The sequence below is a fragment of the Theropithecus gelada genome, chromosome 7b, assembly GCF_003255815.1.
Source record: "Theropithecus gelada isolate Dixy chromosome 7b, Tgel_1.0, whole genome shotgun sequence".
Lineage (NCBI taxonomy): Eukaryota > Metazoa > Chordata > Mammalia > Primates > Cercopithecidae > Theropithecus > Theropithecus gelada.
Window position 1 is genome coordinate 97,916,865 of NC_037675.1, and position 22,312 is coordinate 97,939,176.

The window sequence follows — 22,312 nt, forward strand, 5'->3', positions numbered from 1 at the left end:
CTGCTTGGTGCAGAGCTGAGTTCAAGTCCTGGATATCCTTGTTAACCTTCTGTCTCATTGATCTGTCTAATATTGACAGTGGGGTGTTAAAGTCTCCCATTATTATTGTGTGGGAGTCTAAGCCTCTTTGTAGGTGTCTAAGGACTTGCTTTATGAATCTGGGTGCTCCTGTATTGGGTGCATATATATTCAGGACAGTTAGCTCTTTTTGTTGAATTGATCCCTTTACCATTACGTAATGGCCTTCTTTGTCTCTTTTGATGTTTGTTGGTTTAAAGTCTGTTTTATCAGGACAATTTGACCTCCTCTTTTGCTAATTGAATACCCTTTATTTCTTTCTCTTGCCTGATTGCCCTGGCCAGAACTTCTAACACTACGTTGAATAGGAGTGGTGAGAGAGGGCATTCCCTCTCTCACCAAGATTGCAACCCCTGCTTTTTTTTGTTTTCCATTTGCTTGGTAGATCTTCCTCCATCCCTTTATTTTGAGCCTATGTGTATCTCTGCATGTGAGATGGGCCTCCTGAATACAGCACACTGATGGGTCTTGACTCTTTATCCAATTTGCCAGTCTATGTCTTTTAATTGGGGCATTTAGCCCATTTACATTTAAGGTTAATATTGTTATATGTGAATTTGATCCTGTCATTATGATGTTAGCTGGTTATTTTGCCTGTTAGTTCATGCGGTTTCTTCCTAGCATCCATGGTCTTTACAATTTGGCATGCTTTTGCAGTGGCTGATACTGGTTGTTCCTTTCCTCATTTAGTGCTTTCCTCATTTAGTGCTTCCTCGTTTAGTGCTCTTGTAAGGAAGGCCTGGTGGTGACAAAATCTCTCAACATTTGCTTGTCTGTAAAGGATTTTATTTATCCTTCAGTTATGAAGCTTAGTTTGGCTGGATATGAAATTCTGGGTTGAAAATTCTTTTCTTTAAGAATGTTGAATATTGGCCCCCACTCTCTTCTGGCTTGTAGAGTTTCTGCCGAGAGGTCCGCTGCTAGTCTGATGGGCTTCCCTTTGTGGGTAACTTGACCTTTGTCTCTGGCTGCCCTTAACATTTTTTCCTTCATTTCAACCTTGGTGAATTTGACAATTATCTGCCTTGGAGTTGCTCTTCTCAAGGAGTATCTTTGCGGTGTTCTCTGTATTTCCTGAATTTGAATGTTGTCCTGCCTTGCTAGGTTGGGGAAGTTCTCCTGGATAATATCCTGAAAGGTGTTTTCCAGTTTGGTTCCATTCTGCCCGTCACTTTCAGGTACACCAGTCAAATGTAGATTTGGTCTTTTCACATAGTCCAATATCTCGTGGAGGCTTTGTTCATTTCTTTTTACTCTTTTTTCTCTAAACTTCTCTTCTCGCTTCATTTCATTAATTTGACCTTCAATCACTGATACCCTTTCTTCCAGTTGATGGAATGGTCTACTAAATCTTGTGCATGCATCACGTAGTTCTCATGCCATGGTTTTTAACTCCTTCAGGTCATTTAAGGTCTTTTCTACACCGTTTATTCTAGTTGCCATTCGTCTAATCTTTTTTCAAGGTTTTTAGCTTCTTTGCAATGGGTTTGAACATCCACCTTTAGCTTGCAGAAGTTTGTTATTACCAACCTTCTGAAGCCTACTTCTGTCAGCTCATCAAAGTCATTCTCCATCCAGCTTTGTTCCGTTGCTGGTGAGGAGCTGCGATCCTTTGGAGGAGAAGAAGCACTCTGGTTTTTTCCTCTGACTATATTTTTTAATAGGGGGTTTTCAAGCTCACTCTTTCTTCTTTGATCAATTTTGCTATTAAAGGACTCTGATTCATTCTTCAGTATGGCAATTGCATTTTTCAGTTCCAAAGTTTCTGCTTGATTTTTAAAAATTATTTCAATCTCTTTGTTAAATTCATCTGATGGAATTCTGAATTCCTTCTCTGTGTTTTCTTGATTTTCTTTGACTTTCCTCAATACAGCTAATTTTGAATTCTCTGTCTGAAACGTCACATATCTCTCTTTTGCCAGGATTGATCCCTGGTGCCTTATTTAGTTCATTTGGTGAGGTCATGCTTTCCTGGGTTGTGTTGATGCTAGCTGATGTACTTCGGTGTCTAGGCATTGAAGAGTTGGGTATTTATTGTTGTCTTTACTCTCTGGGCTTGTTTGTACCTGTCCCTCTTGGGAAGGCATTCCAGATATTTGAAAGGACTTGGGTGTTATGATCTATGTTGTATCTGCTTTAGGGGGCACCCCAAGCCCAGTGATGCTGCAGTTCCTGCAGACTCATAGAGGTAGTACCTTGATAGTCTTAGACTAAATCTGGAAGAATTCTCTGGATTACCAGGCAGACTCTTGTTCTCTTCCCTTACATTCTCCTAAATATACAGAGTCTCTCTCTCTCTCTCTCTCTCTCTCTCTGTTATAAGCCACCTAAAGCTGGGGGTGGAGTGACACAAGCACCCCTGTAGGCACCACCACTATGACTGTGCTGGGTCAGACCTGAAGCCAGCACAGCACTGGATCTTGCCCAAGGCCTGCTGTAACCACTCCTTGGTTACTGCTTTTGTTCACTCAGGGCTCTGGGGCTCCACAATCAGCAGGTCACATAACCAGCCAGGCCTGTGTCCTTCCCTTCAGGGTGGCAAGGTCCCCCAGGCCCCAGGTGGGTCAAGAAGTGCCATCTGCCAGTCAGGGACTAGAGTGATAAACCTTAGTGATAAACTAAGTCTACCTGGTGTTCTATTATACTGTGGCTGAGCTAGCACTCAAATCACAAGACATAGTCCTTCCCAGTCTTCCCTCTTCTTTCCAAAGACAGAGGAGCCTCACCCAGTAGCCACCCCAGGCCACAAGGAGTACTGACAGACTAGTGCTGATGTTCCCTTAGGGTCCAAGGTCTCTTAAGTCAGCTGGTCTTGACTGCTGCCTGGCCTGGGACTCACCCTTCAGATGGGACTCACCCTTCAGGAAAATGGGCTCCCCTCTGGCCCAGGGCAGGTCCAGAAATGCCATTCAAGAGTCAGGTCATGGCAGGGACCCCAAGAGCCTGCTTGGTGCTCTACTCAACTTTCGCCATGCTGGCACCTAAGGTGCAAGACAAAGTCCCCTTTATGTTCCCTCTGCTTTTCTCAAGCAGAAGGAGTTTTGCCCTGTAGTCACCACAGCTGGGAATGTGCTGAATGTCACCTGAAGCCAGTAAGTCTCATCCAAGGCCCTCGACATAGTACCTGGGTATCACTGCTGGTTATTCAGGGCCCAAGGGCTCTCCAGTTAGCAGGTGATGAATGCTGCCGAGACTAGGTCCTTTCCTTCAGGGCAGCAGGTTCCCTTCTGGCCCAGGTTGTGTCTAGAAATGTCACTTGGGAGTTAGGGCCTCGAATGAGGGCCTCCCTACTCACAGGTGCCCTTTCCTGCTGTGACTGAGCTGGTGTCCTAGATGCAAGACAAAGTTCCCCAACTCTTCCCTCTCTGCTCCTCAAGTGGAAGGAAGGGGTCTCTTTGGAGCCGCGAGCTGTGCAGCCTGGCGTTAGAGGAGAGGTGGTGCCAGCTCTCCCTTGGCTGCCCCAGGTGGTGTCTCGGTATGTTGTGTGCCCTCCCCAGTCCACTGTCATTGGGCCTCGCTCAGCACTGGAACTCACCTAGAGTTGCAGTCCTTAGGGCCTGGACTGTCTTTCAAGTTTGCTTGGAGACACAGAGCGCTATAGCCCTCGGTGGAGAGGTTTGGAGGCACTTAAGTTCTGACCACTGATACCGGAGAGTCCTCTCTGACTCAGACTGGTTTAAATGTTCCTTCCGTGGGCTGGGCTGGTGTCAGCTGCGTTTGGTCTGGTTTTCCTTTTTGCTCTAACAGGACAGTGCTGAGTTCAATGCCTCTCAATGCTGTGTTCTCCCTCCTGCAGCGCCCAGAGATGCTCTCCTGCTGGCGGGCGGGGGGGGGGCTTTGGCGATTCCAAACTGTTTTTTCTGGTTCTTCAGTGCTTCTTTCAGCAATATGAAGTTAAAATAGGTACTATGAGGGCTCACCTGATTTTTGGTTCTTATGAAGCTTTTCTTTGTGTAGATAGTTATTGTCCTTGCGGGGGAGATTTCTATCCCACCATCTTGCTCTGCCTCTGGGCTTATCCTTTGACTGTTTGGTAGACTTTGGTTGGAAAACTGTCCTGGACTGTGGGAAGGCAGTTAGCAGGAGTTTGGGGGCAAGAAATGAGCCCTTTAGGCTAAATTTTCAAATTAGTTGGCAGAAAGTTTTCCATAAGTCTCTCTTATAATTTTTAAAATCTCTATCGTGTTTGTGGTTATGTCCCCCTTCTCAGGCCTAATATTTGTGAAGTGGGATTACTATCTTCCCACAAGAGCCTGAGTAACATTCTTCCTAAAAACTCCTATAGGCTGGGCATGGTGGCTCATGCCTGTAATCCCAGCACTTTGGGAGGCCGAGGCAGGCGGTTCACTTGAGGTCAGGAGTTCAAGACCAGCCTGGCCAACATGGTGAAACCCTGTCTCTATTAAAAGTACAAAAATTACCTGGGCATGGTGGTTCTCGCCTGTAATCCCAGCTACTTGGGAGGCTGAGGCAGGAGAATCAGTTGAACCCAGGAGGCCAAGGTTGCGGTGAGCCTAGATTATGCCACTGCACTCCAGCCTGGGTAACAAGTGAAACTCTGTCTCAAAACAAACAAACAAACAAACAAAAAACTCCTATCTTCTTGCACCATCCCCTGTTCACCTGAAGAAGCTCAAGCGAGTTTTCTGATTGGTGGGTTTGGGGAGGTCCTGGTCATGTGAGCTTGGCCCCTCCTCCTTCCCTTCTCTCTGGGACTCCACGGATGGTGGCTACTGTGCATTTCACCTTCCTCATGCCCTGAGACTTACAGCAACAGGCCGCCATGTGGAGAAGTCCCTCGTTGTCCAGTGTTGCCTGGGACTGGTTGGAAAAGTTCATCTTATTCTGAATTCAGGGTTAGGAAGCTCATCATCATGGCTTACCTAAGGCATGGCCGCCAGTAGAGCTCATATCAATAATAAAGATGGTATTTTGAGCTTATCTGGTTAAATATTGAGGCAGAGAGTAGAGGCCAAGGGTACTAGGGGGTGAGGGGAAGGAGGGATAGTGAATGAGTACAAAAAAAGTTAGAAAGAATGAATAAGACCTACTATTTGATAGCACAACAGGGTGACTATAGTCAGTAATAACTGAACTGTAGGTTTTTAAATAACCTAAAGAGTGTAATTGGAGTGTTTGTAACTCAATGGATAAATGCTTGAAGGGGTGAAACCCCATTCTCCATGATGTGCTTATTTCACATTGCATGCCTGTATTGAAACATCTCATACACCCCCATAAATATATATACTTAGTATATACCCACAAATATTAAAAATTAAAAATAAAGAAATATTGAGGCCCGTTCTTACAGTGCCTAAACTGCTCGTCCAGGGTGAAGTGGACAATCTATGTGAATTTCCATCCTTGTGTTAAGGCCCATCACAGGCTTCTTGGTTTCATGTGCTAGATCATTAAAGATCCTCATGGAAAGACCTGTTTTTCTATCTTCTTTTCCCCCTCAGTGCCCAGCAGAGAGCTTACAGGTACTAAGTTTTCACAAAAACCCAGGCTTTAATTTAATTAGGAGTCCTTGTGAAATTTTAATAGTGGTCAGAGGTATTCCTGAATAGCATGGGGGTGTTGTCTCTCCCTTTAAGAGATACGATTTGTATCCCGAACAATACCTCAGTAACCTGCAAGTGTTGACGGAAGTTCCAAAAGTGCTCATTTTAACTACTAAAATAATCTGGTTCAATATGATTAATAATACTGCAGCCAGCTTTTTTCTTCTGTATTTTATCTAATAGACCAGAAAATTTGCAACTTACGTGGTTGCTGCTGGACTCCAGTATGGAGCAGAAGGAGGCATGTTACACACATTTTTTAAGGTATGGCTTTTCAGCGATGACATGGAATGTTTAAAAGTGTCTTACGATAAAGATACACAATTTGAAGGGAAGGTGTTTCTGATTGCTTTGGATGTGGTTAGTGCAATAGAATCGCAGAAAATGAAAGAAAGTATGGATGTGATACTTTTAAATACTGAAGATGTGCTTCAGTATTTAAAGGGAAAAGGGTAGATATTAGAGAAAGAGGAAGAATTTTTTTAAGATGTGGGTAAGCCAGGCGTGGTGGCTGATGCCTATAGTCCCAGTAAAGCACTTTGAGAGGCCAGTGTGAGTGGATGGCTTGAACCCAGAAGTTTGAGACCAGCCTGGGCAACATGGTGAAACCCTGTGTCTACAAAAAATAAGTAAAAGGTGTGGGTAGATAAGAGGCAAGCGGGTGTATTCTTTTGAGTCTTTGATCAGCTGTTCAACATGAGGGAAGGGTAGAGGAATAGTCACTTATGCATTTATCTAGCTCAGCGAATCTGCATTTTTACGTCAGATAAAATAAACATAGGGCAGAGGAAGCAATCAGATATGCATTTATTTGTCAGGTGAGCCTAGGGATGACTTTGAGTTCTGTCCTTGTCCTGTACCTGTGAAGATAAGCTGTCAATTTACATTGTCAGGGTGAAATTCAACAGAACTGTTTTCGGGTAAAGCTCTGGGGGCCTACAAATAATTTCCTAGTGGGCAAATTGTGAGGAAGGTATGTAGCTTTTAAAATCTTTGAATGAGGCTCACGCCTGTAATCCTAGCATATTGGGAGGCCGAGGCGGGCGGATCACCTGAGGTCAGGAGTTCAAGACCAGCCTGGCCAACATGGTGAAACCCCCATCTCTACTAAAAATACAAAAATTAGCCAGGTGTGGTGGCACATGCCTGTGATCCCAGCTACTTGGGAGGCTGAGGGAGGAGAATCGCTTAAACCTGGGAGGCAGAGGTTGCAGTGAGCCAAGATTGTGCCACTGCACTCCAGCCTGGGTGACAGCAAGACTCCATCTCAAAATCTCAAAAAATAATAATTTTAAAAAAGGAAACAAAAATAAAATCTTTGAACGAGAGACAGGTTTGCTTTATGTAGTTCCCAGCTTGACTTTTCCCTTTGGCGTAGTGATTTTGGGGTCCCAAGATTTATTTTCCTTTCACATTACCCATCACAAAATTCCCAGTTACTACAGTCAGCCTCCTCAACATCTCGCTTCTCTCCGTCCCCACTCCGTTCACTTCCCACTTCCAAGCTAGGCTACCCCATCTCGCCTGCACACCTGCCATCATCTCTCTCTCCCCATTGGACTCTCCTTCCCACCACTTCTCCACAAGGCAACAGAAGCAAGCCTGCTGGGTGTCACATCACTGCTTAGAACCCTTCAACACTTTCTCGAAGTCCAAAATATCTTACAAGACCCAGTGGTCTACTGTGACCCCCACCCCTACCTCTTTCACTCTTAACAACAATTCAAAATAATCTAATACGTGACACTTAAACAGTACTCAGGATGTCTATTTGGTTACTGAAATACTTAATGAGAAGAAAAGACGAGGATTTGGACTCTGAGGATTGGGGTTCCAGTCCAAGCTCTCACAAGTGTAACCTCCTGCATGCTACTTTATCCACTAAGCATTTCACTCCTGTACTGATGGTAATTATTTCCTGTCACCTCATCCCTACTGGTGGGGGTAATTTTAAATTTTAATTTGTCTTTTTTGTGAGAATTAAGACATCATGCATGTGAAAACATTTCTTCTCTATGTAGATGGCGTGCGTATAGCTACTAAATACAACTGGTTGTAGATTTCTTGAAAAGTATTTCAGTCCCAAGGCTACATGTTATTTCTCTTGGCAGAATTTGATCCTAAATCTCATCAGGGCTGATTTATAAAACACCCCCTGGAGGAAATTACTTAAGCAGATAGCTAAGCCTTTTGGATGCCTCTGACTGTAGACTTATGTGTGAGCTGTAATAGCCATCCACGTATAACTGGGGGACATGATTTTGCTTTTCTTTCAGATGGCTTGGCTGGGTGAGATTCCTGCATTACCAGTTTTTGGCGATGGAACAAATGTAATTCCAACAATCCACGTTCTTGATCTAGCAGGGTAAGCATTCTCCCAGAGACATGACCTTCATAGAATTGGTTAATGTGTTTGTTTGTAGGCTAACACTTTTTGAGCATCTGCCCAGTGCTAAGACCCTTACATGCATTATTGTGTTTGTTCTTCAAAACAACCCCATGCAGAAGGTACCATCTTCTCCATTTTGCATCTAAAGAAATAGTGTCCACTGTTCAAAAGTTCTACTTTCTGGTGACGAGTTCAGGTTCATCTCTTAGAAACTATCGGCAGAATAGCAATGCCCTCCAATTTTGGAAAAGAAAGACTTTGGTATGTGCATTCTGAGGACATAGTTTCTTATTCCTTTGTCCCAGTTCCTTTGTCCCAGATGAGATTAATATGTCTAACTCACCAATTTAAATTCTAGAATTCAGATGGAAAACTGTAAACCTGAAGCTTTTTTCTTCTTTGACAGTTGTAGGTAAAGTTGACATATGTTTTTTATACTCACAGAGCATCTAAACCCTGTATTCAGGCAGGTCCAGAAACTCCTCTCCTCCTTTGAAGACCCTAACTTAAATGTGAGGTCAATGAGCTGGTTCACTGTGTTTGTGGTTCATCAGCTCCAGCTTCCGGGGACTTCATTCTGTCACCTCTATGGCACATGCCCAGAAGGGAGCAATTTCTGCACTTCCCCGAGGTTCTGGTTTTCAGATTCCCACTCTTTCCCTCATCCACTGGTCACTGGTAAATTAGTCACAACCTCAGATGAATTTCTAGATTTACTGGGAAATGAAGGAAGTTTAAACTTCAGGGCCACATCCCTGAGCAGATCCCTTTCCGAGACCCTGAACCTCATTTTTATTATTATTATTATTTTTTTGAGATGGAGTCTTGCTCTGTCCCCCCAGGCTGGAGTAAGTGGCACGATCTCCGCTCACTGCAAGCTCCGCCTCCCGGGTTCACGCCATTCTCCTGCCTCAGCCTCCCCAGTAGCTGGGACTACAGGCGTCTGCCACCACGCCCGGCTAATTTTTTTATATTTTTAGTAGAGATAGGGTTTCACCGTGTCAGCCAGGATGGTCTTGATCTCCTGACCTCGTGATCCGTCCACCTCGGCCTCCCAAAGTGCTGGGATTACAGGCGTGAGCCACCGCGCTCCACTTTATTATTTTTCTTAAAGGAGGATCCTCTAAGTCAGGGATATCCAATCTTTCGGCTTCCCTGGGCCACACTGGAAGAAGATTTGTCTTGGGTCACACATAAAATACACTGACACAACGATAACTGATGAGTTTTTTAAAAAAAATCTCATAACGTTTTCAGAAAGTTTACAAAGTGTGTTGGGCCGCATTCAAAGCCATCCTGGGCCTCATGTGGCCCACAGGCCGCAGTTTGACAAGCTTGCTGTAAATGGGCTAAGCTTCAGGCACTACAAAACCCTGGATCTGCTCCATCCCTGGGGATGGAGGGGCCGTAACATACCCATTTTTTCTGCAGAGATTTTACATTATGACATTACTGGATTTCAAAGATATAGAAGAGTCTTCTACATTATTAATATAACTTACTTGGCATTAGTCCTTAACATATTACTTCCAAACATAAATTAGAGGGTGAAATTATTCCCATTACAGAAGGACTTGGGGCCTGTTAAAAACAAGTTATAGGAGGCCATTGTTTTGGACTAAGTTCCTGTACTAGGCCCCAACAGACCAGCCTGAAAATCAAAATGGAGTCACCCATGCTACAGTTTCAGGCACCAAACTGAAACTAAGCTGTTATCTGACCTTTCGAGAAAGCTAATTTCCCAAACCAGCCAGTTTCAGTCTTCAATAGCTATGATAATAAAACTCTCTGTGTTTTAATCCTTATGACAAAAAGTAGCCTGAAGTAACTTGGTGCTAACCTATCAGTTATCTTTCCTTTCTTTCTTTCTTTCTTTTTTTTTTTCTCTTTTGACATGGAGTCTTGTTCTGTCACCCAGGCTGGAATGCAATGGCACAACCTTGGCTCACTGCAACCTCTGCCTCCTGGGTTCAAGCGATTCTCCTGCCTCAGCCTCCTGAGTAGCTGGGACGACAGGTGCCAGCCACCACGCCTGGCTAATTTTTGTACTTTTAGTAGAGACAGGGTTTCACGATGTTGGTCAGGCTGGTCTCGAACTCCTGATCTCAGGTGATCCACCCGCCTCAGCCTCCCAAAATGCTGGGATTACAGGTGTGAGCCACTGTGCCCGGCCCCGTTAGTTATCTTTCTGTTGTTCTACCTGTCCCTGTCTTACAAGGAAAGTAACTTTGAAATGACCAATGTGCTTTTTGTTTTTTGTTTCTGCTTTCTGCAGCCCTTTCTGCCTATCGAACCACCTGCCTCTGCTCATTTCACTGGCACACTTGTTCTATTTTATGGAATGAAATGTTGCCTGATTCTAGAATCACAAATAAAGTCAATTGAAATCTTTAACTAGATTTGTTATAATTTTATCTTTTGACAGGCCCATTTAAGTAGCATTTTTCCCCCAGAGGTTTCTTTGAAGATTGTCAAATATTTAACAGAGGAAAAAGCAAAAAGCTGAAATGTTCTGAGAAATGGATACAAAATAGGCTAGGCGTAGTGGCTCATGCCTGTAATCCCAACACTTTGGGAGGCCAAGGTGGGAGGATTGCCTGAGCCGAGGAGTTCGGGACCAGGCTGGACAACATAGTGAAACCCTGTCTCTACAAAAAATACAAAAATTAGTCAGGTTTGGTGGCTTGCGCCTGTAGTCCCAGCTACCTGGGAGGCGGAGGTGGGAGGATCACTTGAGCCTGGGAGGTTGAGGCTGCAGTGAACCATGATTACACCACTGCCTGCCAGCCTGGGTGACAGAGCAAGACTCAAAATAAATAAATAAATGAATAAATAAATAAATATAGAAAAAAAGAAATAAATACAAAATAAATGTGAACTGCACATTTGGAAGCATGGATCCGATTTATTTTCATTTTATTGAAAGGAAGCTAAGATGGAGGTAGAATTGACAAGTCATTGTGATAGACATCTATTCACTATTTTTTTCTCTCTGGAATTATTTAATTTTTGTTCCAATTCCTGCTCTTCCTCTCACTAGCTGTGTGAATTTGGGAAAGTTACTTACGGGAATAGCAGCAGTACCTACCTGCTAGGGCTGTGAGAATTCAGTGGGATCACACCTGTGCCGCCCTCAGCACAGAGGCAAGCACTCGGAAACCTTGGCAACTCGGAATAGGAAAGCAGGCTGAGGCACTGTTGCTACGTGACTTCCTTAAAAGAGCCACAGCTTGTCTAAATCTGTGTCTTACTTTGTAAAATAGCTCCCTAAAGCACTGTTGTGAGGCTCACATGAGCCACTAGATGGGGAAGGCTTCATAAACTGGGGTCAGGTCCCCTTGTTGGGAGACAGGGCAGTATGCTAGAAAGAAGACAGGTCTAGAAACAGATGGATCTGACGTCAAAAGCTAGCTCTTCCACTTTCGCAATAGCTCTTCAGCCTGAGAAATGTCACCGAACTCTTTAGCATCTTCCTCATGTGGAGAATGCAGATAACCATCCCAACCCTGACCTTACTGAAAATGGAGATAACTTATCAAAGCACCAAACCCCACGCCCAGTCATGGGGGTGGTGGTCAGTGAATTCTAGTTGACTGCATCTCTTTCGCCTTTTCCCTCTGATGATTATTTCACCTGTGGGTCTGCAGAGTGATACAAAACGTCATAGATCACACGCCGAAGCCTCACTACCTGGTTGCTGTGGATGAGTCTGTTCATACCCTGGAAGATATAGTCAAGGTACAGTGGTTTCATCTCATACTTTGATGACATATCATAAATAGTTTTGCCGGCCAGGCGTGGTGGCTCACGCCTGTAATCCTAGCACTTTGGGAGTCCAAGGCGGGTGAATCACCTGAGGTCAGGAGCTCAAGACCAGCCTGGCCAACATGATGAAACCCCATCTCTACTAAAATACAAAAATTAGCCAGGCAGAATGGCGGGTGCCTATAATCCCAGCTACTCGAGAGGCTGAGACGGGAGAATCGCTTGAACCCGGGAGACGGTAGTTGCAGTGAGCCAGGATTGTGCCACTGAACTCCAGCCTGGGCGGCTGAGCAAGACTCCATCTCAAAACAAAACAAAACAAAACAAAAAAGAAGTTTTGCCTACTGGAGTGTAGTTATACAATCAGTTGTGCTAGCAAAACTGGGACTCCTCAGTAGAATATCCATAAAACCCAAACTCACTATCTGCATTTGCAGTGTATACTTTAACGTTACTACCAAAATATCCTTTCTGTTTCACATGCACAGAGGGAAATAAGAAAGACCACTGCAGGGCTAGGTTAAGAAGATGGCGATCACTGCTCCCCAGACACACATGCAGCTGACACACCAGAACCCTGAAATCCACCAACAGGCACTTGCCTCAAAGTGTTGATGTGGTCAGGTTCACCAACCTACTGGCCAATTCCAGGAGCTCTATTTTTAATATTATTTATTTGTTTATTTATTTAGTTTTTTGATACAGAGTCTCGCTCTGTCGCCCAGGCTGGAGTGCCATGGTGTGATCATAGCTCACTGCACCCTTGACATCCTGGGCTCAAGAGGTCCTCCTGCCTCAGTTTCTCAAGTAGCTGGGAACACAGGCGTGCACCACCATACCTGGCTAATTTTCATTCTTTTTCTTTTTTTGTCAAGATGAGGTCTCACCATGAGACCAGACCATGTCTGGTCTGAAACTCCTGAGCCCAAGTGATCCTCCTGCCTCAGCCTCCCAAAGGGCTGGGATTACAGGGGTAAGCCACAGTGCCTGGCTAAGTTTGTTTGTTTGTTTTTAATTTTTTAGAGACAGAGTCTTGCTCTGTCACCCAGGCTGGAATGCAGTGGTGTGATCATAGCTCACTGCAACCTCAAACTCCTGGGCTCAAATGATCCTCCCACCTCGGCCTCTGAAAGTGCTAGGATTAGAGGTGTGAGCCCTTGTGCCCAGCTTCAGGAGTCTAGATCTGGGAGAGCTTCCTCTTCTAGTCCAGGCTGCTCTGGCTAAAGCAGCTACCATGTGGCCCAGCTAATGCAGCCTTCTCCTGGCTGCTCCCTATTCATTTTTAAGATTCAGCTCAAGCCTGAGCAACATGGTGAAACCCCATCTCTACCAAAAAAAAAAATAATAATAATAATACAGAAATCAGCCAGGCATGGTGGTGTGCCTGCAGCCCCAGATACTCAGGAGGCTAAGGTGGGAGGATCACTTCAGCCCAGGAGGCAGAGGTTGCAGTGAGCCAAGATTGTACCACTGCACACTAGCCTGGGTGACAGAGCAAGACCCTGTCAAAAAAAAAAGAAAAAGAAAAAAAGAAAAAAAATTCAGTTCATCTATCTTCCTGTGCACCCTCCCTGCCTCATTCCCACCTCCTGCACGGGACAGGTGTCTCTCTTCACCCCAGGTTGTTTTAGTCTGTTTGAACTGCTACAACAAAATACCATAAACCAAGCAGCTTATAAACAATAGACATTTATTGTTCACAGTTCCAGAGGCTCGGAACTGCAAGATCAAGGCAGATTCAGCCAGGCACAGTGGCTCACACCTGTAATTCCAGCACTTTAAGAGTTCAGGTGGAAGAATCACTTCAGGCCAGGAGTCCAAGACCAGCACTGGGCATAGTGAGACCCCCTCTCTACAAAAAATTTTTAAAATTAGCCAGACTTGGTGGTGCACATCTATAGTTCCATCTACTTGAGAGGCTGAGGTGCCAGGATTGTTTGAACCCAGGAATTCAAGGCTGCAGTGAGCTATAATTGCACCACCTTACTCCAGCCTGGGCAATAGAACAAGACCTTGTCTCTTCTCATGCCTGTAATCCCAATTTGGGAGGCCGAGTCAGGCAGATCCCTTGAGATCAGGAGTTCGAGACCAGCCTGACCATCATGGTGAGACCCCTTCTCTACTAAAAATACAAAAATTAGCCAGGCGTGGTGATGCATGACTGTAGTCCCAGCTACTCAGGAGGCTGAGGCAGGAGAATTGCTTGAACCTGGGAGACAGAGGTTGCAGTGAGCTGAGATTGTGCCACTGCACTGCAGCCTGGGTAACAGAGCAAGACCCTGTCTCAAAAACAAACAAACAGAAAAATTGTGGGGAAAAAAAAAGGCAGATGGTTACTTAGTTTTTATTTAAGATATATTCATAGATTAAAATTAATATTTATAAATATATTATAATTTATTAATGTAGTTTTATTTTTTTTATATATATACACACACACACATACACACACACACAGCAGCGTGCAGAAAATAAGATTAAAAAGAAAAGGAATTGACTGGGCGCGGTGGCTCACACCCGTACTCCCATTCAGTGTCTGACGAGGGCCCGCTTTTTGGCTTCATAGATGTCGCCTTCTCCCTGTGTCCTCACATGGTGGAGGGGCGAAGGTACTCTCTGGGGTCCTTTTATAAGACACTAATCTCATTCTTGAGGGCTCTACCCTCATGATCCACTTTCCTAAAGGTCCCAGCTCCTAATACCATCAGCTTAAGGGTGAAGATCTCAACATGTGAATTTTGTGGGACACAGACATTCAGACTATAGCACAGAATCCCCTTTGCTGAGCTGCAGACGCTCCACATGATCATTATCTGTGTACAGTTCTGTCTTTCTTTTCACACTGGGAGCTCTTGAGGGCAGATCCCGGGCCAGGCTCATCGTTATCTCCACTACCTGGCACTAATGCTATTTTTAAAAATTCAATTATGTTCACATTCATTTGGGGTTGTTTATTTGTTTGTTTTTGAGACAGAGTCTCACTCTATCACCCAGGCTGGAGTGCCATGGTGTGATCTCGACTCACTGAAACCTCTGACTCCTGGGTTCAAGCAATTCTCGTGTCTCAGCCTCCTGAGTAGCTGGTACTACAGGCACGTGCCACCACGCCTGGCTAACTTTTGTATTTTTAGTGGAGACAGGGTTTTACCATGTTGGCCAGGTTGGTCTTGAACTCCTGATCTCAGGTGATCCGCCACCTCGGCCTCCCAAAGTGTTGGGATTACAGGTGTGAGCAACTGTGCCTGGCCCATTTGAGTTTTATATAAAGTAAAGCCTTCCAGGTAAACCAAATAATATTGGCCGGGCGCGGTGGCTCAAGCCTGTAATCCCAGCACTTTGGGAGGCCGAGGCGGGCGGATCACAAGGTCAGGAGATCGAGACCATCCTGGCTAACACGGTGAAACCCCGTCTCTACTAAAAACACACAAAAAAGGAGCCGGGCGAGGTGGCGGGCGCCTGTAGTCCCAGCTACTCAGGAGGCTGAGGCAGGAGAATGGTGTAAACCCAGGAGGCGGAGCTTGCAGTGAGCTGAGATCGCGCCACTGCACTCCAGCCTGGGCGACAGAGCGAGACTCCGTCTCAAAAAAAACAAAAAAAAAAAAAAAAAAAAAAAAAACCAAATAATATTTCAATTTTCCTCTAACAGTGTATCAGTAAAAATACTGGCCCTGGGAAAATCCAGAAAATACCCAGAGAAAATGCATACCTAACCAAGGACTTAACGGTTAGTATATGAGGTGTTTTTTGTTTTTTTTTTAAACTATCTTTCTCAATAATATTATTATTTTTTAATATCAGATAGGTTTTGGCTAAATAACATTGATCCATGAGGGATTTGGAGTCAGAAGGCCTAGGTTCCAATGCCATCTTCAACTCCTACCACACCGGATGTTCTACCCTAAGACAACTTACTCTTGTCTTCAGCTGTCTTTCCTGAAAAACCCCCAGAGGTCGTGGTCAGAAAATGTATTTGGGCTGGGCACAGTGACTGGCGCCCGTAATCCCTGCACTTTGGGAGGCCGAGGCGGATGGATCACCTGAGGTCAGGAGTTTGAGACCAGTGTGACCAACAGGGTGAAACCCTGTCTCTACTAAAAATACAAAATTAGCTGGGCTTGGTGACACATGCCTGTAATCGCAGCTACTTGGGAGGCTGAGGCAGGAGAATCACTTGAACCCAGGAAGCGGAGGTTGCGGTGAGCCTAGATCGCACCATTGCACTCCAGCCTAGGCAATGAGAAACTCAATCTCGAAAAAAAAAAAAAAAAAGGAAACAAAACAAAATGTATTTGGAAGCTATTTGATACGTAAAATGCCATTCAAACACTGGGAATTATTTTCTTTGGCCTCTTTCTAAAATTCAAACAGCAGGCTGAGATTCCAATTCCATCACAACAACAAAAAAATAGGGTTTTTTGCAGTGTGCTTTTTAAGCTTGCATTAGAATGCAATTCTTTTTAAGAATAAATTGCATTTAAACACTGCACTCGAATATGCTTCTGAAAGGACTGATACTATTGGTTGCCTTGAGGAGCAGAACTGGGTTGTTGGTGGTCAAAGGTCAGAGGGAATTTTTTATTTTATTTTATTTTTTTGAGACGGAGTCTCGCTCTTCGCCCAGGCTGGAGTGCAGTGGTCTCACTGCAATTTCCACCTCCTGGGTTCATGCCATTCTCCTGCCTCAGCCTCCCAAGTAGCTGGGACTACTGGCACCCGCCACCACACCCAGCTAATTTTTCGTTTTTTTTTTTTTGTTTTTTTTTTTTTGAGACGGAGTCTCGCTCTGCCGCCCAGGCTGGAGTGCAGTGGCCGGATCTCAGCTCACTGCAAGCTCCGCCTCCCGGGTTCACGCCATTCTCCTGCCTCAGCCTCCCGAGTAGCTGGGACTACAGGCGCCCGCCACCTCGCCCGGCTAGTTTTCTGTATTTTTTAGTAGAGACGGGGTTTCACCATGTCGGCCAGGATGGTCTCGATCTCCTGACCTCGTGATCCGCCCGTCTCGGCCTCCCAAAGTGCTGGGATTACAGGCTTGAGCCACCGCGCCCGGCCATTTTTCGTATTTTTTAGTAGAGACGGGATTTCACTGTGTTAGCCAGGATGACCTCAACCTCCTGACCTCATTATGATCCGCCCACCTGGGCCTCCCAAAGTGCTGGGATTACAGGTGTGAGCCACCCCACCCGGTGGGAATATTTTTCTCTACACCTTTTGTTCTTTTGGATTTTGAACCATGAAACTGCAGTATTCAAAAAGTAGATGCAATTAAAATATTTTAAAAAGAAAACTTGGATTTCCAGTATCTTCCTCCTCTTTCAGCCAGAATGTGGCCCGCCATCAGAGTAGACATGGAGACTGTTCAGAAGTAACACAGTATCACACAGGTGCTCTGTAAATACTCAGTGCTGGATTAATTGACTTCCACATTTAGTGAATGGATATTGTCTTTCTTTAATAACCGTAGTGATTTTGGTCTGTTAATGACAGTCAGAATTAAACAAAAAAAGACAAATCTCTAATTTTCCTCTATCTTTTAGCAAGATTGTCTCGACCACTTACTGGTCAACTTAAGAATGGAGGCGCTCTTTGTGAAGGAAAATTTTAATATCCGGTGGGTGGCCCAAACAGGATTTGTGGAAAATATCAACAGTGTCCTCAAAGAGTACAAGCAAAGCAGAGGATTAATGGTAACTATCACCGTTTCCATTGAAACTTCTGATTCAAGAAAAATAAATCAGACTTCTAAGTGTGATGATGCCAATGGAAGTATTTGCTTTTTCAAACGTTCAAATTTCTAATTTCAAGTTGTTTTTCAAATTTGACAAATCTGTCCAGGTCTAACAAATTTACGTGTATGTTAAATTAATACTTGTCAACCAAACATGAACAGTTTTAAAGTTAACATAGATAATAATGTATGCAAATTGCACATGATAGAAAGTTCCAGTGATGTCACAGTGTTGTCCATATAAAGAAAAATATTAAATAGGGAAAAATATCAAGCGCCTTGCTGGCTGGCTTGTTTCAGTCCTAGGTATACATGTGGGAGGTAGAAGAAGCCTGATTACTACTTCGATCTCTTTCTAAGTGGTCAGAGGACTCACTGGTCATTTTAATTATCACAGCTTTTCAAGGTCGATATTCTTTTTAAAAAATTAATTAATTGAAATGGACAAATAGATTACATACATGTATCCTGTACAACATAATGTTTTGAAATATGTAGACACTGTGGAATGGCTAAATCGAGCTAATTAACATCTGTGTGAACTCACACACTTACCATTTTTTATGGTGAAAGGTAGATATTCTTATCTCCATAGTATAGATGAGGAAACTAAGGCTCAGAGAGATGAAGTAACTTTTTTTTTTCTTTTTCTTTTTCTTTTTTAGACAGAGTCTCACTCTGTTGCCCAGGCTGGAGTCCTGCAGTATGATCTCGGCTCACAGCAACCTTTGCCTCCTGGGTTGAAGTAATTCTCATGCCTCAGCCTCCTGAGTAGTATCTGAGATTATAGGCGTGCACTACCACATCTGGCTAATTTTTGTAATTTTAGTAGAGATGGGGTTTTACCATGTGGACCAGGCTGGTTTTGAACTCCTGGCCTCAAGCAATCCGCCTGCATTGGCCTCCCATAGTGCTGGGATTACAGGTTTGAGCCACCGTGCCTGGCTGCAGCAACTTTTTCTTTTTCTTTCTTTCTTTTTTTTCTTTTTTTGAGACAGAGTCTCGCTCCATAGCCCAGGCTGGAGGACAGTGGCGTGATCTCGGCTCACTTCAACCTCTGCCTCCAGGGTTCAAGTGATCCTCCTGCCTCAGCCTCCTGAGTAGGTAGCAACTTTTTCAAGGTCACACAGCTAGTCAGAGATTCAAACTAGGTAGGACGCAGACGTAACTGGAATGTCCACGTCTAACTGCAGGGCCGCCGCACTTGGCTCTCTGAAATCAGATCAATGAAGCACCTGTGCAGAGCTTTGGCTGGATCCCAGGGAAACATTCTTTTTTTTTTTTTTTTTTTTTTTTTTTTGAGACGGAGTCTCGCTCTGCCGCCCAGGCTGGAGTGCAGTGGCCGGATCTCAGCTCACTGCAAGCTCCGCCTCCTGGGTTCATGCCATTCTCCTGCCTCAGCCTCCCAAGTAGCTGGGACTACAGGCGCCCGCCATCTCGCCTGGCTAGTTTTTTGTATTTTTTAGTAGAGACAGGGTTTCACCGTGTTCGCCAGGATGGTCTTGATCTCCTGACCTCGTGATCCGCCCGTCTCGGCCTCCCAAAGTGCTGGGATTACAGGCTTGAGCCACCGCACCTGGCCGCCCAGGGAAACATTCTAAAGACAAACGTAGGTCATACACAAGAAAGTGTTTTGAAAACTGTAAAATGGCCTATGTGAGTAACAGGTGTCATCATAATCATAATTATCACTGTTGAAGGGAACGCTCTACATAAGCAAGTATAGTGTCACCGTCATATCCTTAGAACCATATTCTCTTGGGAGAAAAACATGTCTAGTTAAGAATAAGCAAAACATGTATCACTTAGCAAAAGAAATAATGATCCCTTTAAGCATCTAAGATCCTCATGGTGGCTGTACTGGGAGGTTATCCTGAGATATACACCAACCAAACCTCAGAGGTTAGACTAATGTCCTCTCTAGGTCAACCATAACAACAACACACAGAGTAGAAATATGACAAGACAGTTTGAAGAGACCGTATGGTTCCTGATGAGCAAGACTGGACAAGAACATGATAGAAGGAATAGTATATCTAAAAACGAAATAGAATATGTCTGTCCCTAGGGGCAGTTAGCCACAGGAAACACTACCGAGGCCAGTGTAGACCCACAGGTGTCACCCAGAGACATCCCCAAAAGATGGAGTCTCAAGTCATGCACTTGCGTGATCGCAGTTCCTTTAGCAAGGAAAAGTCATTGCTGCTTCAGAGACAGAGGCATCAAGCCACCTTGACCCATTGCCTCCAGTCAGTTCATCCTACTTCTCTTGTTCTCATCAAAGCTCATCAAGCAGCCCTGGAAGACTTGGCTCCCAGTGTCCGTCGGCTTGAAGGGAGTAAATGTACCAAACATGTGGACTTGGAGTGTGTGATTCAGTGGCAGTCATTTGATTCAGTGGCAGTCATACTTCTCACTGTAAATAAATGAATGGATTGGCATCCTGGTTTTACACCCGGATAAAGTGAGCCTACGCCAGGAGAAAGGACCCACTCTTGGTCCGTGGACAAATGAGACACCTGAACTTGCTCAGTTGACAGCCGGATCTCAGGCCTTGGTGAATGCACTGCATCTCTCCAGGGACCCAGCCCGGCTCATCAGGACTCAGCTCCGGAACTGCCTCCTTCCGCTGCCTGCCATCCTCCCTATCGCTCCTCACCAGTACCATCCATCATCCCTATCCGACGGGGCCCCACCCCTCACCAGAACCATCCGTCATCCCTATCCGACAGGGCCCCACCCCTCACCAGAACCATCCATCATCCCTATCCGACAGGACTGCGTTCCTCACCAGAACCATCCATCATCCCTATCCGACGGGGTCACACTCCTCACGAGAACCATCCATCCTCCCTATCCGATGGGACCGTGCTCTTCACCAAAACCATCCATCCTCCCTATCCGACGGGACCGTGCTCTTCACCAGAAACATCCATCATCCCTATCCGACAGGACTGCACTCGCCAGAACCATCCATCATCCCTATCCGATGGGACCACGCTCCTCACCAGAACCATCCATCCTCCCTATCCGATGGGGCTGCACTCCTCACCAGAACCATCCATCATCCCTATCCGAAGGGGTCACACTCCTCACCAGAACCATCCATCATCCCTGTCCAATGGGACAGCACTCCACACCAGAACCATTCATCATGCCTATCCGACAGGGTCACACTGCTCACGAGAACCACCCATCAACCCTACCCAACAGGACTGCGCTCCTCACCAGAACCATCCATCATCCCTATCTGACAGGACTGCGTTCCTCACCAGAACCATCCATCATCCCTATCTGACAGGACCATGCTCCTCTCCAGAACCACCCATCATCCCTATCCGGTGGGATAGTGCTCCTCTCCAGAACCATCCATCATCCCTATCCGAAGGGGTCACACTCCTCACCAGAACCATCCTGTGTGCTGCCTACTTCCTTCGTCGTCTTGGTTTCCTCGCCTGTCAAATGGTAGTAATGATAATAACCAACTTGGTGGATGAAATTATATAATCTGTAAGCATACGGACACTCTACCAATGGAAATCCTTTTCATGAGCACAATTCCAAAATTTACCTTGCAAAATACGGGCCCTCAGTTTCACAACTGTTTGGATCTTTTTGAAATAAATAACTATATGTTACTGGTATTTTGACCTCTGTTAGAAATGAATATTTACTCACTGATTAGGAACACCACAGGGCTTCTTTAGCATTCAATCAAATTTATCAGCAGGATAAATGGTGTTTTTTTTTAATGAGTATGTTTTTTAAAAATTAGAATAAATTTTTTAAAAATTGAGACAAGGTGTTGCTCTGTTGCCCAGCTTGGAGTGCAGTGGTGTGACTGCAACTCACTGCAGCCTAGACCTCCTGGGCTTAAGCACTCCTCCTGCCTCAGCCTGGGCCCCCAAGTAGCTGGGACCAGAGGCACATGTGACTATGCCCAGCCAATATTAAAAAAATTTTTTTTTTTTGTAGAGACGGGGATCTCACTATATTGCTGAAACTGGCCTCGTTTTTTGTAGAGATGGGGACCTCCCTATATTGCTCAGGCTGGCCTCGAACTCCTGGGCTCCAGGGATCCTCTTGCCTCAGCCTCCTAAACTGCTGGGATTACAGGCATGAGCCATGATGCCTGGCCTAAAAATTAGAATAAATTAACTGTGCTAAAAATAATTGGCTAAGCGTGGTGGCTCACACCTGTAATCCTAGCACTTTGGGAGGTTGAGGTGGGTGGATCACCTGAGGTCAGGAGTTCAAGACCAGCCTGGTTAACATGGTGAAACCCCATTTCTACTAAAAATACAAAAAATTCGCTGAGTGTGGTGGCGTGCACCTGTAATCCCAGCTACTCAGGAGGCTAAGGCAGGAGAATCGCTTGAACCCGGGAGGCGGAGCTTGCAGTGAGCCGAGATTATGCCATTGCACTCCAGTTTGGGCAATAAGAGTGAAACTCTGCCTCAAAATAATAATAATAATAATAATAATAATAATAATTAAAGACCAAGTCAGGTGCAGTGGCACACACCTGTAAACCCAACACTTTGGGAGGCCGAGGCAGGAGGATTGCTTAAGTGCAGGAGTTTGGGACCAGCCTGAGCCACACAGTGAGATCTCATCTCTACAGAAAGTATAAAAATTAGATGAACATGGTGGTGTGCATCTGTAGTCCCAGATACTTGTGAGGCTGAGCTGAGAGGATAGTTTGAGCCCAGGAGTTTGAGGCTGCAGTGAGCTGTGATCGCACCACTACACACCAGCCTGGGCAACAAAGGGAGCGCCTATCTCAAT

At 45.0% G+C, this 22,312-nt stretch overlaps 1 protein-coding gene across 5 annotated transcripts in view; it reads left to right on the plus strand.

The window, feature by feature from the left end:
- Window positions 1-22,312, plus strand: part of AK7 (adenylate kinase 7) — a 96,767-nt gene that overhangs the window by 39,962 nt on the left and 34,493 nt on the right. For 4 of the 5 annotated variants that reach the window (XM_025392122.1, XM_025392121.1, XM_025392123.1 and 1 more), the window contains exons 6-10: window positions 5,829-5,909; window positions 7,922-8,010; window positions 11,682-11,772; window positions 15,446-15,523; window positions 17,334-17,483. In XM_025392122.1, coding sequence (XP_025247907.1) covers window positions 5,829-5,909; window positions 7,922-8,010; window positions 11,682-11,772; window positions 15,446-15,523; window positions 17,334-17,483 — 489 coding nt within the window. The remainder of the gene's footprint in view (window positions 1-5,828; window positions 5,910-7,921; window positions 8,011-11,681; window positions 11,773-15,445; window positions 15,524-17,333; window positions 17,484-22,312) is intronic. The other variant, XM_025392124.1, reaches the window with a different exon arrangement.